The 14,126-nt window shown below is 50.2% G+C and overlaps 2 protein-coding genes across 2 annotated transcripts in view; one reads left to right on the top strand and one right to left on the bottom strand.

The window, feature by feature from the left end:
- Positions 1–779, bottom strand: part of TDG (thymine DNA glycosylase) — a 139,335-nt gene extending 138,556 nt beyond the window's left edge. The window contains 1 exon segment of the mRNA XM_085653250.1: positions 574–779. Within this exon segment, the coding sequence (XP_085509376.1) occupies positions 574–596 (23 nt within the window). The 5' untranslated portion in view covers positions 597–779.
- A 435-nt stretch (positions 780–1,214) lies between these two features.
- Positions 1,215–14,126, top strand: part of UQCC6 (ubiquinol-cytochrome c reductase complex assembly factor 6) — a 75,306-nt gene continuing 62,394 nt past the window's right edge. Inside the window, exon 1 of the mRNA XM_085653249.1 lies at positions 1,215–1,350. The gene's annotated coding sequence lies outside the window, so the exon portion shown is untranslated. The remainder of the gene's footprint in view (positions 1,351–14,126) is intronic.

The following is a 14,126-nucleotide window of genomic DNA, read 5'->3' as shown; positions in this document are numbered from 1 at the left end:
AAGTTCACAGTTTTGTGCTTTCCTAACTAAGGAACGTACAGGGATGCATCAAACTATCCTAAAAAGTTCACTAAAGCACATTCTGTACTTTAAAAATGAATAAATATTTATGTCTACTTTCGTATTCCACCCCCTTAAAACCTTTGGTGTATGATCGCTAACTAGTCAAAACGGTCTAGGAGTAAAACATGCCAGCCAGCTGACAAATAGCAGATTAAACCTCATAAAATGCCTTATAACACTAGTCTGTGCAACGTATGTGTCACGCAAACCAAATGCAATTTAGAAGCTATTTAGGGCATGTTATTGCATCATGGCATTTATGCAGTAGAGTCACGGTGCCTCTTTTCTCACTGGTGCCTTTAAAACGAGGATTCTGTGAGTATCCATTCCTGGTACCACTTATCTACTTTGCTTTCCCCCGCGCCTTTTTTTCTCTCTTTGTACCACTGCTGCTGTAAAAGAAGAGCCCGCGCATGCGTAATCGGTCGTAGTTAATTTTCCAATTTTTCCATCTTGCTTAGCCCTCCTCTTTCTTTGAGATCCGTAGACACAAATTAAGCAATGGCTCACCTGCTGGGGTCCTGTGCCTCCATCCTGTTGTTATTATGTGACAGGCTGAGGACCGTACGCAGTATCCAGATGCTACAGTAACCCCAGCTTTCAGCCGGCTCCTGAACGAGAAAACTGAAAGATTCACTGCTGACTGGGTGTTGTAGTGGGGGAGGAAAACGTAGGTGAATAGATATTGAAATAGGACTGTGACTAGCATATGGCCATGAGAAAAGGCAACATTTCACTACGCTCTGTGTCAACGCTGACCTACAACTCTCGTGTTGGTAGCTAATCCTCGACTCTACGCCATCTTTTCCATGGAAGCCAGTTTAGTCATCACTCTAGTTATATATTTGAAGTATGCGATCATTATGAAGACGACTTGTCATAGATATGCTAAATATACTTCGAGTTGTAGATTGCCGATAATGTATGCGACTGTGTGTTTAGCTGCTTATGTCCTTACTTATGGAACAGTCAATGTAGGAACATAAATGATGTTAGGGTTAACATATGAGCAAGAAAACGATAAACGTAATCGCTACATATTTTCAGTACTACAGTACTGCATTTTCTCCGACACTAATAACACGGCTCTCGAACAGTAACATTTTTCATTAAAAAGAGATTTCAAGATGGCTGCTTTACTCAACAGACAACCTTTCCCCACTCAGGCCGTTGTCCAGTTTCCGTAAGTGAAATTGACAGAGTGCTTCCGGGTCTGTCTGATCTGTACAACTTTAAGCTGATTATTATTACAAGACTAACGTTGCAACGTCTTTGCAGTAGTTTAAGGTATGACAGTCTTAAAAATGCTTCTAAGTTGTTTTTCAGTTAGTTGTAATATTTATTGAGTACTGTTTTCCAGTGACCCTCATTGTGAAAGTGTGACCTTTATTTGTAATGCCCCAAAAAACGGTTCGTTCGTGGCTGTTACAAGCGACGAAGTAATGAATAGATTTTTAATACCCGGTACTGCACACCAATCGCCCCATGGTTTGTGTGTTTTTTTTAGACCTTGATTTTTCAGCCGACAGGCCCCTAAACATGCTCTGTCTTGTATACTAGTATTTATAATTTGAAACCTCCCCGCACGCTTAGTGCAGTTGACTGCAAACCAGGAGTGAAAGTCACCATCCTCACACGGTAGCTAGTCTTTATTTTTTTTAAAAAAAGATTAATTTATTTGCATTATTAAAACAAACCTACAATTATCTAAATACGTAATCAATTGAACAGATACTTGTACGGCACCAATCCCAGTAGGAGCTGAACAGTTCGACTCAGTTCAATATGGTGAATCCTTTTCAAAGTCAAAGAGAGCTTTATTTCGGCCATACGGCCATAAAAGCACATAAAATGTTACAAATACATTTAATACAATGGAAAAAACAAAGGATAACAAATGGTATGCTAAAATGCCATCATAAAATCGGGAGTATAGATGCAAATTGTACAGAAATGTAATATTCAGCATTGGCTGCACTGCCTCTTGTCAATTCTCAGTACTAAGGTAGTTCAAGCGATATTCAACAATGAATATATATTTTACATCACAATGAAGACAATTGGAATGCCCCTTAAAATCAGGTAATATGAACTAAAATTCTAACTTTGACTGATAGCCCGAGGGCATATTTTAAAAGAACACGTTAAGATGTTTAAAATATAAAACATTTGAAAGAAGTAGATAAACAACACGACCCCAGAAAGAAGGAAATTTACAGTACAGTAATCAAGCTACGAAAAGATATAAGCATGGTGTGTCAGAAAATTTAATGAGCATCAGATTGAGGGTTTTCTAGGTTCTTTTTCTTTAAGCTACCCCTGCGAATGCACCACTTCGAAAATAAAAAACTGGAGATCGCGACCACGAGTAAGGGATCTGTTTCGTGTTTAAGGAGCCTAAAGACCTCGATGTGTCGTCTAATCCCCAGATTTCTACAGAGCTGGAGTATCCTCTTAGACCTGGGCCTGCTATAGGCAGGGCAAAAGAGAACAACATGGAGATCTGTTTCTTCAACTGTAGCACACCCTGGACAATCTAATTTGAGTGCTCCCTGCCACTTATTAGTGAGTGCTCGAAGCGGGAGCACCCCGTGTCTAAATTGAAGAAACAGTTTCTTTGCAAGTAGTGGTTGTATACTATCAAGTACCAACTCCAGTTTGTATTGCTGTTTGACGTCCAAAACCCTGGAGGTCAAGCTACTAGGATGTCCTCTGGCATAGTTGAGTCAATTTATGTTCTCTGTAGGAGGCAGGTAAGGCCTTTTTGGGGATTGTGGGGCAGGTCTCTTCAGGTGTTAACCACATGTTTGCCCTCCCCAATGCCTGGCAGGAGTTCCTAATATGGACTAGCCATGGTAGGTTCCCTGCGCCCAGAACGGTCACTATGTCCTTCAGTTCCTCCCTGTAGTTGACTAACTCAGGTGTGCACCAGAGGCGACGCCAATATAAAAGTGGTCTAGAGGCAACTGCATCGGCTATAGGGCCAATACCCAGGTCTATCCTAAGTGGTGTTAGTGGAGTGCTCTTCGGGAAGCCCAACAGTTGCCTTAGGAATAGATACTCTGTCAGGGATAGTAAATTCGATGCACAGTGGCCCCGGAGTTCCCCCCCCATATAAAGAGGCTCCCCTAGCCTGTATTTTATATATTTCTACTGGTGGGCCTATCACTCTCTGAGAGCAACTTTTATGTATTTTTAAAATGCCCCCTGTGGACTGGGTCATTTTTAAGTTAGCTTTCTTTACTTGTGTCTCCCAATCCATCTTGGCATTGAGTGTGAGCCCCAAGTAGTCAAAAGGCAGGGCCCTCCCTAGGGCCCTGCCTTTCAATTGAGGATGTGAGCAATTGGTAGTATTAGCATGGAAGACCATATATTTTGTTTTTTGGAGATTTATCTCCAGACCCCTCTTCCTGCAAAAAACACGAAATTCTTCAAGTACCCGCTGCATGTCCATAGGTGATTTAGATAATAGCAGCGTATCGTCCGCAAACATAAGCGCTGGAATTTTGCGGTTCGCCAACTTCGGTGCGTCTATGTCTTTCTCTGCTAGTAAAGTTTAGATTAAACCATTTAAGAAGAGGGAGAACAGTGTCGGAGCTGAAACGCATCCCTGTCTCACCTCTTTCTCTACAGGAAAGGGCGCAGTCAGTTCGCCTTTTTTTGCCATATCTTATTCTCGAGTAGTTGTCTTGGTGCAGACGTTTCAGCTGATGGCAAAGGTAATCTGGTGCTCCCATATCGAGGAATATGCCCCATAGCTGAGCTCGCTGCACCATGTCAAATGTGGATTTAAGATCCACAAATGTGAGATAGAGGCTGCCACCCTCTAAAACCACGGTTTTCAAATGGATCAATTGCAGTCTAAAGATCTGGTCAATAGTTGAGGTCTTGGCCCTGTATCCGGCTTGTAAAGGTGTTTGTACGTTATTTTCTTCTATCCAGCGTTTTAGACGGCCCAGAAGTACACGGGCAAATATTTTTTGGGTAATGTCTATGAGACTTATTGGGCAATAGTTTGCTGGATTAAGTGGTGTACCTTTTTTTATAAATGGGGATAATTTCTGCCCCTGCCCAGGTCGGGGGCAGCGCCATACATTGTAGGATGGCATTAAATAATGACCATAAATATGTTACCCAAACTGCTGGTTCAGATCAAAATAGGTCACCAGGGATCCTATCTAGCCCGGGTGCCTTGTCTGGGAGTAGGTTGCCCACGGCCTCTGTAATATCTTTCATTGTACGGGGAGGAGCGTTCGAGTTTGGGGGAATTACTTCTACGGTAGCTAGTAGTTCACTGGGATCTTCAGCTCCTTCTGCAGACCTCGAATATAAGGTTTTAAAGTGGGATCTCCAGACTTCTTCGCCCAAATTTGGACTGATGGCCAATTAGCCTTCAGGTTTCCCTGTCTTAACTAAGTTCCAGAAACCTTGCATATGGTTATCTAGGGCTATTTTATTTGTCTATTTCCCAACTGGTTTTAGCTCCAGCTATGGTTTTTTGTATTGGGCCCTGGCTTCTTTTATTCGTAACCTGTCATTCTTTTTAATAAAAGCTAGTAGGACCTGCTTGGCTTCCCTGCATGGTTTATTATACCACGGATGCTTGGGTTTGGAATTCTGTCTGATCTTATCGCTATTGTGAAAAAAAGGTGCCAGTGTGGAAAGTAAGTCCTGATGGTTTTTTTCCATCGCCATTTGCAATGCAGAAGCCCGACTATTTGCAGAGAGTTTGAAAGTAGTTTCTAAAAATGGGGCAATTTGTTGATACAAAGTAGCCACTTTTTCTGCAGACTGTGCAGAGACACCCCAACGTACCTTCCTACCGCCTTACATTAATACTAAATTTGGGGTGGGATGTGGGGATGTACTTTGGTGGTCCTTAGGCACGGGGAGGGCTATTTCTAAGGCCAGCGGATTGTGGCCACTTTCGTGACAGGGAATGACTATACAATCTGTGGTCTTATGCCATAGTTGGACATTACCAGGATGTAATCTATTATGGATGCCTTTCCCGGCTTATTAAAACTAAAATTCCCTGGGCTATCGGAAGGGATTCGTCCGTTACAGGCCCTTAGTGAGTGGCTAAGTATAACTGAGTTCATATGTAAGGCTAGGGGGGTCCATGCCCTTATTGGCTGATGTTAGTTTCTGGGATTAGCCACACCGAGTCTTCCTTGCTTGTAATGGGGGTTGTGAGGCCAATTTGGCAGTTAAAATCTCCACCAATATTTACGTAGCAATTCTCTGGTACAGTGTGGAGAAACGTGACAAGGCAGTCAAGTGTCTGGGAGGTATGCCCCAGACTCACTGGTCGAGAGTAAACATTAATTATTACGAGCTTCAGGGAGTTATAGAAAGAAAGGAGGGTACACAAGATGTCAGGGGAGAAGGTCTCTAGCATTTTAACATTGCATCCCAGATGTACACCGACCCAAGTGCATAGGTCCACCGAGGGTCTCCCCCCTAGCCCCCTGGAAGGGTGGGATATTATATGTGGCATAACCCACTCTATGTAGTTCTGTCCTTGACCATGTTTCCTGGAACAGGCATAGCTCATGTTTGTCTATGAATTCTCCCCAATCTGGGAAGTCCAATTTTGAGCTAAGGCCTGCTATATTCCAGGATAAGATCTGTGTGTTCAGTGGTTCGTCTATAATAGCTGGGAAGGTCTGAGGGGTGTGACTTTCCTGCAGTGGAACATACTGTCTCCCCTTGTCATTGTTCCCTGGCCCTTTCCCTAGGCTACATTCATCAGCCCAGTATGTCTCACTTAGAGGACCGGGAGTGCAGGTTGTGGCGGTGGTCTCACGGATCTCATCAGAATCTTTATTTTCCACCTTCATCTCTCCATTCATTTGGGGCTCAGCTTGCTGTATGTTTCCCTGTTTATCCTCAACATTATTGATGTTAATGCGCCTTTTGCTATTGGTACTTAGTCAATCTACCAGGTCCAGAGGACTGAATCTGTTGTTAACAGGGATGTTGTACGCCAGTGTTTTTTGGCGTTCCCAGCCCGTGTTCGATGTGGCACCATACTGACCTCTTAGTCCCCAGTACTTGTACACAGTTCCCTCTGTATCATGCGTAGGCCTAGAGGGGTAGAAGTATCCCAGGGGCAAAGACCGAATACCCCCTAACTCCCTTGAGTGTCCCCAGTCCAGGATGTGTTGGACCGTCCGGATGGCTCTAAAGTTGATCACAACACAATCCCCCGGAATATCCTTACATCTCCGCCCCAGCCAGCTAACCCTGCGTGTGAGTAACATTTAGCTGTGTTCTTGATAGGAGAGAGGCCTATGTTTGTTTAATCAAAAAATGGTTTTGTTTTTAAGTTCAGAGTGTGTCTCCCCTTGGCCTATATCCAGCTAGGATAATAGCGTAGGGAATGGAGGCTGGGGGCAGGTCAATGCAGGGGGTGATGATTTTGATTCCCTTGTTTTGGGGTGTGGTGTAATCCTGGTGTCAACCTCGAGATTGCTTTGTATCTGATGATTATTAGATGGGCCTGATGTTGTTGCTGCATACCTTCTATAGTGTGCGATGTCGGTATGGTGAAAAGACCTCTGTTGGTGGTTGACTAAGTCCTGTTTTTGTGGGGCTGGTGGTTTACTCACGGTGGATGTGTTATTTTGCACAATTGGGTTGTGCCCTACAGAAAGGGGTAATACATTGGGAGTGGATGGGGTTGCCTGATTTGGTTGCAGGGCCAACTTTGAAATTGAGTTTTTAATGGGTTCAATTAAGCATCTACTTTAGGCGAGTTAACATTTCCAAATTCGTCTTGTTCGATGTTGATGACCAGAATGTATCAAGTTGCACAGCTAAAGGTGTCAAATTTTTGATGCAGGCAAGGTCAGTTGTTCCATTTGTAGGCATTTGTCTGATTCTTTCACATTCTTTGACAGATAGCTAAAGGTAATTATGAAAGACAATGTGCAGTTCATGCAAGCTGCACACTGACTTTGATATCTGTAGAGCAGTCTGAACGACCTCTCTGAAGTTTTGCATAGATAAAATCTTGACCATTTGCAATTGTGACATATAGTCCACAACAACAGCAGTTTTCAGTAAGGATACCTTTTTATTGAAATTCTTCAGGTTAAAGCTCTTTTTCAAGCTCTTATACAAGTTTGTCTTCACTCGTTTGGTTGCAGCATCTCCACCAAATAATGCGTTTGTTGAAAGAAGATCAAGTGACAGAATGTCCTTGATAAATCACCCCTTTTTTTGCAACATCCATCTCTGTATGTGCTTGCGAAAGTAGTAGAGTTATTTTGGTAACCTGATTTGTAGTGGCTGGTTGGCCAAAACTCTTACTGTAGCAATTAAAGTGTGGAAGTTTAGCTTTAAGTGAATATGTCAAAAAGCTTTTGTCTCTTTCAATACAAATCTGTCCTGCTTCAGTTCTGCCTATAGTTTCGATCCATGTTTCAGTAAACCTAGTAGACGTATCTTTATATCGGTATCCACATATTGTTTAATCACGAAGTTGTGTAGTCGCACATGCTCGGTCATTTTGAAGGGGCATCCTTGCTGCTGCATGACATATAGAAGGCTGTCGACATGTTTATTAAAACGTTCCTCTGTCTTTCCTACAAGTTCGTGGCGAGGAACAGTTTCACGATGGTCCATTAATTTTTGAATTTCTCATTTCTATGAAAACATTGCAAGTAGAAAGGACTTCAACGTAAATTAGCTGCCATTTAGCAACATATTCACTTTTACATGTCTGACCAACAATTCCCTTGGAGATGTTCTGTAATCTCTGAATCGTCTGTTCCAGCTTCATATCTGGAGCCACAGCATTGAACCTTCCCACTCTGTCTTTCACCACAAAATGTCTTTGGATTAATTTTCTGTAGAGGTATGGTTTTTCCACCTCCAGCTTCTTCACTTTTTGCAAATACCAGATCCCATATCTCATGTAGTTTATGCAATCGAATTTGCAAAACACAGTAATCAGTGACTCCACAGTCTTCACAAGCAGCTCCCAATCACCTTCCCGATCAGCATGTATCAAGTTTTTCACTCGAGCTATCATGTGTAAAACATTTCCCCAGTACTTGTGAAGTTCTGATTTTTCTTTACATTCTTTGACAAACTCTACAAATGTGGTTTTTGAGCTTTATGATTTTCAGCTGAATGTATTGAACATTGCCTGGCTTTGCATTATGTATTTTGTATGAATTGCACCCTGTGCCTTGTTCACTTTTGAGATAAGATATGCAAAGCCTAATTTGTCATTATTTGTCCAGAAAGCATTTCAAAGCAATGTTTCAATGGCCTCTATTATGATGAGCATACCTTGTCACGAACTAACATAACAAGTTCCACTCAATACTGACAGTAGAGTTTTGCTTCCAAAGATTTCAGCCCCAATAAGTGTATGATCTATGCCACATCCACTGAGCTAACTTCATGTGGAAAACGGCCATAATTGGATAAAGATCATCAAATTCTACTGGACTGTTCCCAAAAATGTCAGCTACAACACGGAAAACAGCTTCATAGCAGAAAATTGGCAGCATAGGCTGATCTTGAAGCTGACCACGCACATTTTAGAATTTTTTTTGAGCTGTGTATACTGTTGTGTATTTTGTGACTGGAGATGGTATTACTGGTGAAAACCCAACCTTCTTCAGTGGGACAGTATTCTGGGAGATCAGAGCATGAATTTCAGCCCACTTAGGATCTGGCTTCTCATCTTCCTTCAGTCCTCACCAAATAGTGATATGAAAAATTCAGTTAAATCAGCTTTGCGGACTGCAACACCAAGTAGAAAAAGTCCCATATCCTCAGCCACTTTGAAGCTTTCTGGTAGACTGGACGTGTTGATGGCTTGTAGTGATTTTGCACATGTTGGCAAGGTAGTTGAGTTATAAGCTTGCAGCTTGGTTTGTTTGTGCCGACTGCTGACACAGTTTGTTTTCCAGCAGATACTTCATAGGTACAGTCTTGAAAAAGCACCTTGGCAGCATCATGTCTGCTGGATTTCCAGACAAAGAAGAGGCTTCTTAAAAATCAAAATTATTGGGGAGCGCTAGGTGGCGCCTGACCGTCATGGACGCCTTTCAGTAAGGCTCCCGGCGCCGGTCCCCGCAAATCCTCCTGATTCCCCCCTGGACTGCCCTGGCCGGCCCGCTCTGGGTGCTGGGGTGTGCGAAGCTGCCCTGCTGCCCCACGCCTGCTCCTGGGGCGCTGCGGACATCGGGGGCCTGCCTAGACATCGCGGAACCCGGCCGGCGGCGGACGGTGGAGCCGCGGCCCGGGCAAGCAGCAAATTTAGCCCGCGGCGCCCACGAGGGGCACAGGCCTGACCCTGCCGGAGACGAGGAAGCGGCGGCCGCGAGTGCTGTTGGTGCCGGCCGGGCGCTGCCCTGCTTCGCTGATGCAGTCCGGAGCCCCAGGAGTGATGTGACAGACCCCCCCGTGCGGAATGTGGTGGCGGATCAGGCGGTGAGTGCGGCAGCGTGTGACCGCTTCGCCGGGGCGGCTGTGGGGTCTGGTGCGGAGGGGAGACCCCCCCCATCGGGCCGTGCGTCGGCGGCCGGGGGACCCGGACCCCTGCCCCCCCCCTTCTCTCTCCCTTCTCCTCCTGGCTGCAGCGCTGAACCGGCCCCATCGATCCGAGACTGGTTGCGGATTCCGGGTGCGGGGGGGCCCTCCTTGACTCGGGCCGCACATCGGCGGTCGGGGGGTGTCGGTGCTCTGTTCCCCCCCCATCGTTTGGGGCCCCAGCCGAAGATACCCGACAAGTGGCACCGTGCCCCCCCCTGGGGGCTGCGGGGAGACCGCGCTGGCGAGGCGTCCCCTTGGAGAGGTGGGCTGTACACAGGAGTTGAGGCCTTGGCGACTACCGGCTGCGGTGCTCTCGAGTGACGGTCCGGTGGCCTGGGACTGTGAGCTGCGTTGCTGGGCCTCGCTTTGCTGGGGGAAGCCTGCAGGCGCAACTGCGGCCAGGGGCTGGACTAGCTGTCCCGCTGAGAAGCTCATCGGGGATTGACCGCTGGGGCTGGTGGTGCCCGGCCATTTCCAGCCACGGGTCCCCCCGGCCGTACCCCCTGCTGGTCCCACGTCAGCCCGAGCACCCATCGACATCCTGCAGGTGTATCTCCAGCCCGTTGCCCCGCTTCGCTGACGGCCGCCCCAGAAATGGGTAAGGACAAGGCCACTAAGCCGGCGTCCGGGGCCACCCAAACCAGGATGGACAAATTCACGACCTCCGACAAGGGGTCCGGCCCCACGGGCGAGCTGGCCCCAGCCCCCGCTACAGACCTTGCTGCCATCCTGCAGGCCATCAACTCATCCCGCGCCTCCCTCGTGGGCATGGTGGTAGAGATCAAGGTGGACGTTGCTCTTCTCCGGCAGGATCTGAGGAATGCCACCGCCCGCATCTCAGAAGCCGAGTCCCGGATATCCACCGCTGAAGATGATATCCGCCATCTACAAGACCAGGTTCGGGAGCTGACCACCCACTCTAAGGAGCTACACCGCCGGGTCGAGGATGCAGAGAACCGCGCTCGGCGCAGCAACCTGCGCTTAGTGGGATTCCCGGAGGGAGTCGAATCGGGCCGGGCGGACGATTTCATGGAGCGCTGGTTCCGGTCCTGGATGCCGGCGGACAGCCTATCTGCTTCGTTCGTGGTGGAGAGAGCCCATCGCTCCCTGGCCCCCAGGCCCCCCGGTGCGCCCCCCGGCCGTTCATCCTCAAACTCTTAAATTTCCGAGACCGGGACGCCATTCTCCGCGAGGCCCGGCGCACGGACACCCTCCACTACCAGAACCACAAAATCATGATATTCCCGGACTACACTCGCGAAGTCCAAGAGCTGCGCCGCTCCTACACGGAAGTGAAACAAAAGCTGCGCTCCCTGGGACTCCAGTACCAGCTCCAGTTCCCGGCCCGCCTCCGGGTCGTCTTCCAGCATAAGACACTGTTCTTCGATACACCGCGGGCGGCCTGGACCTGGTTGACAGAGGAGCACCCCCTGCAGCGCTCTGGACGCGGATCGCCTACGGGTATGCGGGGGGGACGGGGGAGGCCCCGGACATCGAAGACCCATCGGCGGCACCGCACATTACCCCGGGAGCGCACAGCGGGGGAGGCGATCACCACGCGCTCTGGGGGACGGCCACGCCGGGGATCGAGAACCTCATCTGCCTCCTCGGCCGCACACGCCAGTCCCGTGGCAGACGGGCGGCGGGCCGTGTCACCCCGGCTCACGGGCCCTGCAACCCAACCGGCCGAGTTGGTGGACACTTCGGACCTCTCTCGCAGCCCTAACATTTGACTCTCTTTGTTTCTTTGGGGGGGGGGGTGGGGGGTGCCCGGGCGGGGGGTGGAATGCTCCGCTGTCAGTGTTGCTCTTGGCCAGGGCAGGTAAATCAGGCTTGACTTCAGTTGTATCAGGGGTCCACTAGCGCTCAAGCCCGAGCGTTTTAGCTTGGTGGTTCTTCCATTTGGTTCGGGCGACAGATGCTTCTGTTTTCGAAGTATAGGGTGGGGGGTTGAGGTTGGTTTGGGGTTGTTTCTTCCTCGTTGGGGAGATTTTGTTGGTGGGGGATGACTCCCTCTTATCTGTTGTGCTAAGGTATCATGTACTCTTTGACCTGCTCTCCTGCCCGATGTCCTGCTGTCCTTCCTCTCTAGGGGCATGCTCAGACGCGCCTCCACTGGCCCCTTCTTCTGTCCTGGACTATGGCTGACCCACCTGTCCCTAGGGCCGCCATGCGCATATTATCCTGGAACGTCAATGGTCTTCTGGACCGTTTTAAACGCATGGCGGTCCTCAAATATGCGCAACGTGCAGAGATTGATGTGCTCTTCCTCCAGGAGACTCATCTGTTGGGTAACAACTGTCCCTTTCTTGGCCGCTATGGTTATGACAGGGTATGGCATTCAGGTTTTGCACGGGGATCCCGAGGGGTGGCCATTTTGCTTCGCAAGTCCTTCCCCTTTGTCCTGACCCAGGTGCATTTGGACCCCCAGGGCATGGTAGTGGTGGTATGTGGCACTCTGGAGGGGCGACCCCCTTACCCTGATGTCCCTCTACGCGGCGCCATCCCTCCTGCCGTCGTCCCTCTCCCACACAGCGGGTCTCCTCCCGACACTCCCGGCGGGTTCCCTCATTCTCGGCGGGGACTTCAACGCTGTCTACTCGCCCCACCTGGACTCGACGGGTCCGGTCTCCCTGGCCCGCGTCGCCCGCGCAAAACAGCTCTCGTCCTGGGCTGAATCTCAGGGCCTCTGCGATGTTTGGAGGATCTGGCACCCGCAGGCTCGCCAATACACCCACACATCGGCGGCCCATCACTCCCATGCCCGGATCGACCTCATCTTCGTACCATCCACCGACTGCACGGGGGTGCAGGATGTGCGCATTCTCCCGAGGGGCCTTTCGGACCACTCGCCAGTGCTCCTTGCTCTCGGCCCCCCCCCCTCTCTGCCCGTCCGATGTGGCGTTTGAACGCCTGGTTCCTCCACGACAAGGCTTTTCGGAAGGTGGTCGGGGGCGAGATAGCCGATTATTACTCTCACAATGAGGGCTCTGTCCCCTCCCCTGCCGTCCTGTGGGAGGCCGGCAAGGCGACTGTTCGGGGTGCCACTAAGGGGCATCTGCAACGCCAACGGCGGGCTCAATCCCAGAAGCTCGCGGACTGCGAGGCTCAAGCCTTGGAACTGGAGCGCAATCTGGGGGACTTGGATGAGGACACGCGGTCTCGTCGCTTGGCCTTCCTGCGGGAAGAGATTCGCCTCCACTCCCTGGAGGCGGCGAAGATTCTGTGGCGCTCCTCGGTGGCCCGGGTATACGGCTGGGGAGACAAAAACGGCACTCTTCTCCACCGACTGGCTACTTACCCCCGGGCGGGTAGGATCATTCCAGCCATCGCGGACTCTGCGGGTGGCCTCCACACAGCCTCGGTGGCGATAGCCCAGGCGCTCGCTGACTATTATTCCCGGCTGTACCGTCTCCGGACGTCCACGCTCTCCCTAGAGGAGTTGCTGGGGACGAACGGGGCGACGCTTGCGCGGCTGCAGCCTGAGGTTTCTGAGACCCTCGATTCGCCGATCGAGCTGCAGGAGATTGAAGAGGCGATCGGCCGCCTGGCGCCTGGGAAGACCCCAGGACCCGACGGGTTCCCCCAGGAGTACTACGCTCACTATCGTGAGACTCTGGCCCCGAGGCTCCGGGACCTCTTTGCGGACGTGGTGGAGACGGGCTCGTTCCGGCCCGAAACGGACACAGCAACCATAGTTGTCCTCCCCAAGACACAGCCCCCCTCGCGGTCCTGCTCCGACTACCGGCCGATATCCCTTATCAACACCGAACTCAAAATCTATGCCACGGTCCTAGCGCAGCGGTTGCGCCCGTCTCTTGCCTCCCTGGTCCACCCGGATCAATGTGACTTTATGCCGGATCGGGGGACCAGACACTGCCTGCGGCGCCTGCACCTCGCGATGGCGCACCGCGGCCGCCTTTCCCCCTATCTGGCCCTCCTCTTGGTCGACTTTGAAAAGGCCTTCGACTCAGTGGGATGGGCGTACTTAGGTGACGTCCTGGAGCATATGGGCTTCGGTCCCCGGTTCCGTGCCATGGTAGCGGTCCTGTACGCGAACCCGCGGGCCCGTGTGTTAGTCAATGGGGCTCTATCTCGCCCGTTTCCCATAGGTCGGGGGACGCGCCAGGGATGTCCGCTCTCGCCCCTCCTTTTCGCTCTGGCCATGGAACCCCTGGCGGTGTTGATTCGTTCGGATCCCGTTCTTCGCGGATGGGACTGGCCAGGTGTGGCCCCCGATAAGATTGCCCTCTACGCGGACGACGTCCTCCTCTATCTTAATGATCCAGCGACCTCGGGGCCCCAGGTCCGCCGGATTCTCCGTCGGTTTGGCCAAGCGTCGGGTCTTCATCTGAACCCTAAAAAATCCGTTCTAGTCCCGCTACACCCGTCACGGGACTGTTTCGACTGGCAATCGGATATTCCCCTCCGGAGACTCTCCTTTAAGTACCTGGGGATCTGGGTCACCCTCCTTCCGGAACTCTGCTGGGCCCTCAATGTGGCTC

This window comes from Triturus cristatus, chromosome 4_1 (genome assembly GCF_964204655.1).
Source record: "Triturus cristatus chromosome 4_1, aTriCri1.1, whole genome shotgun sequence".
NCBI lineage: Eukaryota > Metazoa > Chordata > Amphibia > Caudata > Salamandridae > Triturus > Triturus cristatus.
The sequence above is the reverse complement of the archived record's forward strand: the minus strand, read 5'-3'. Positions and strand labels throughout refer to the sequence as shown.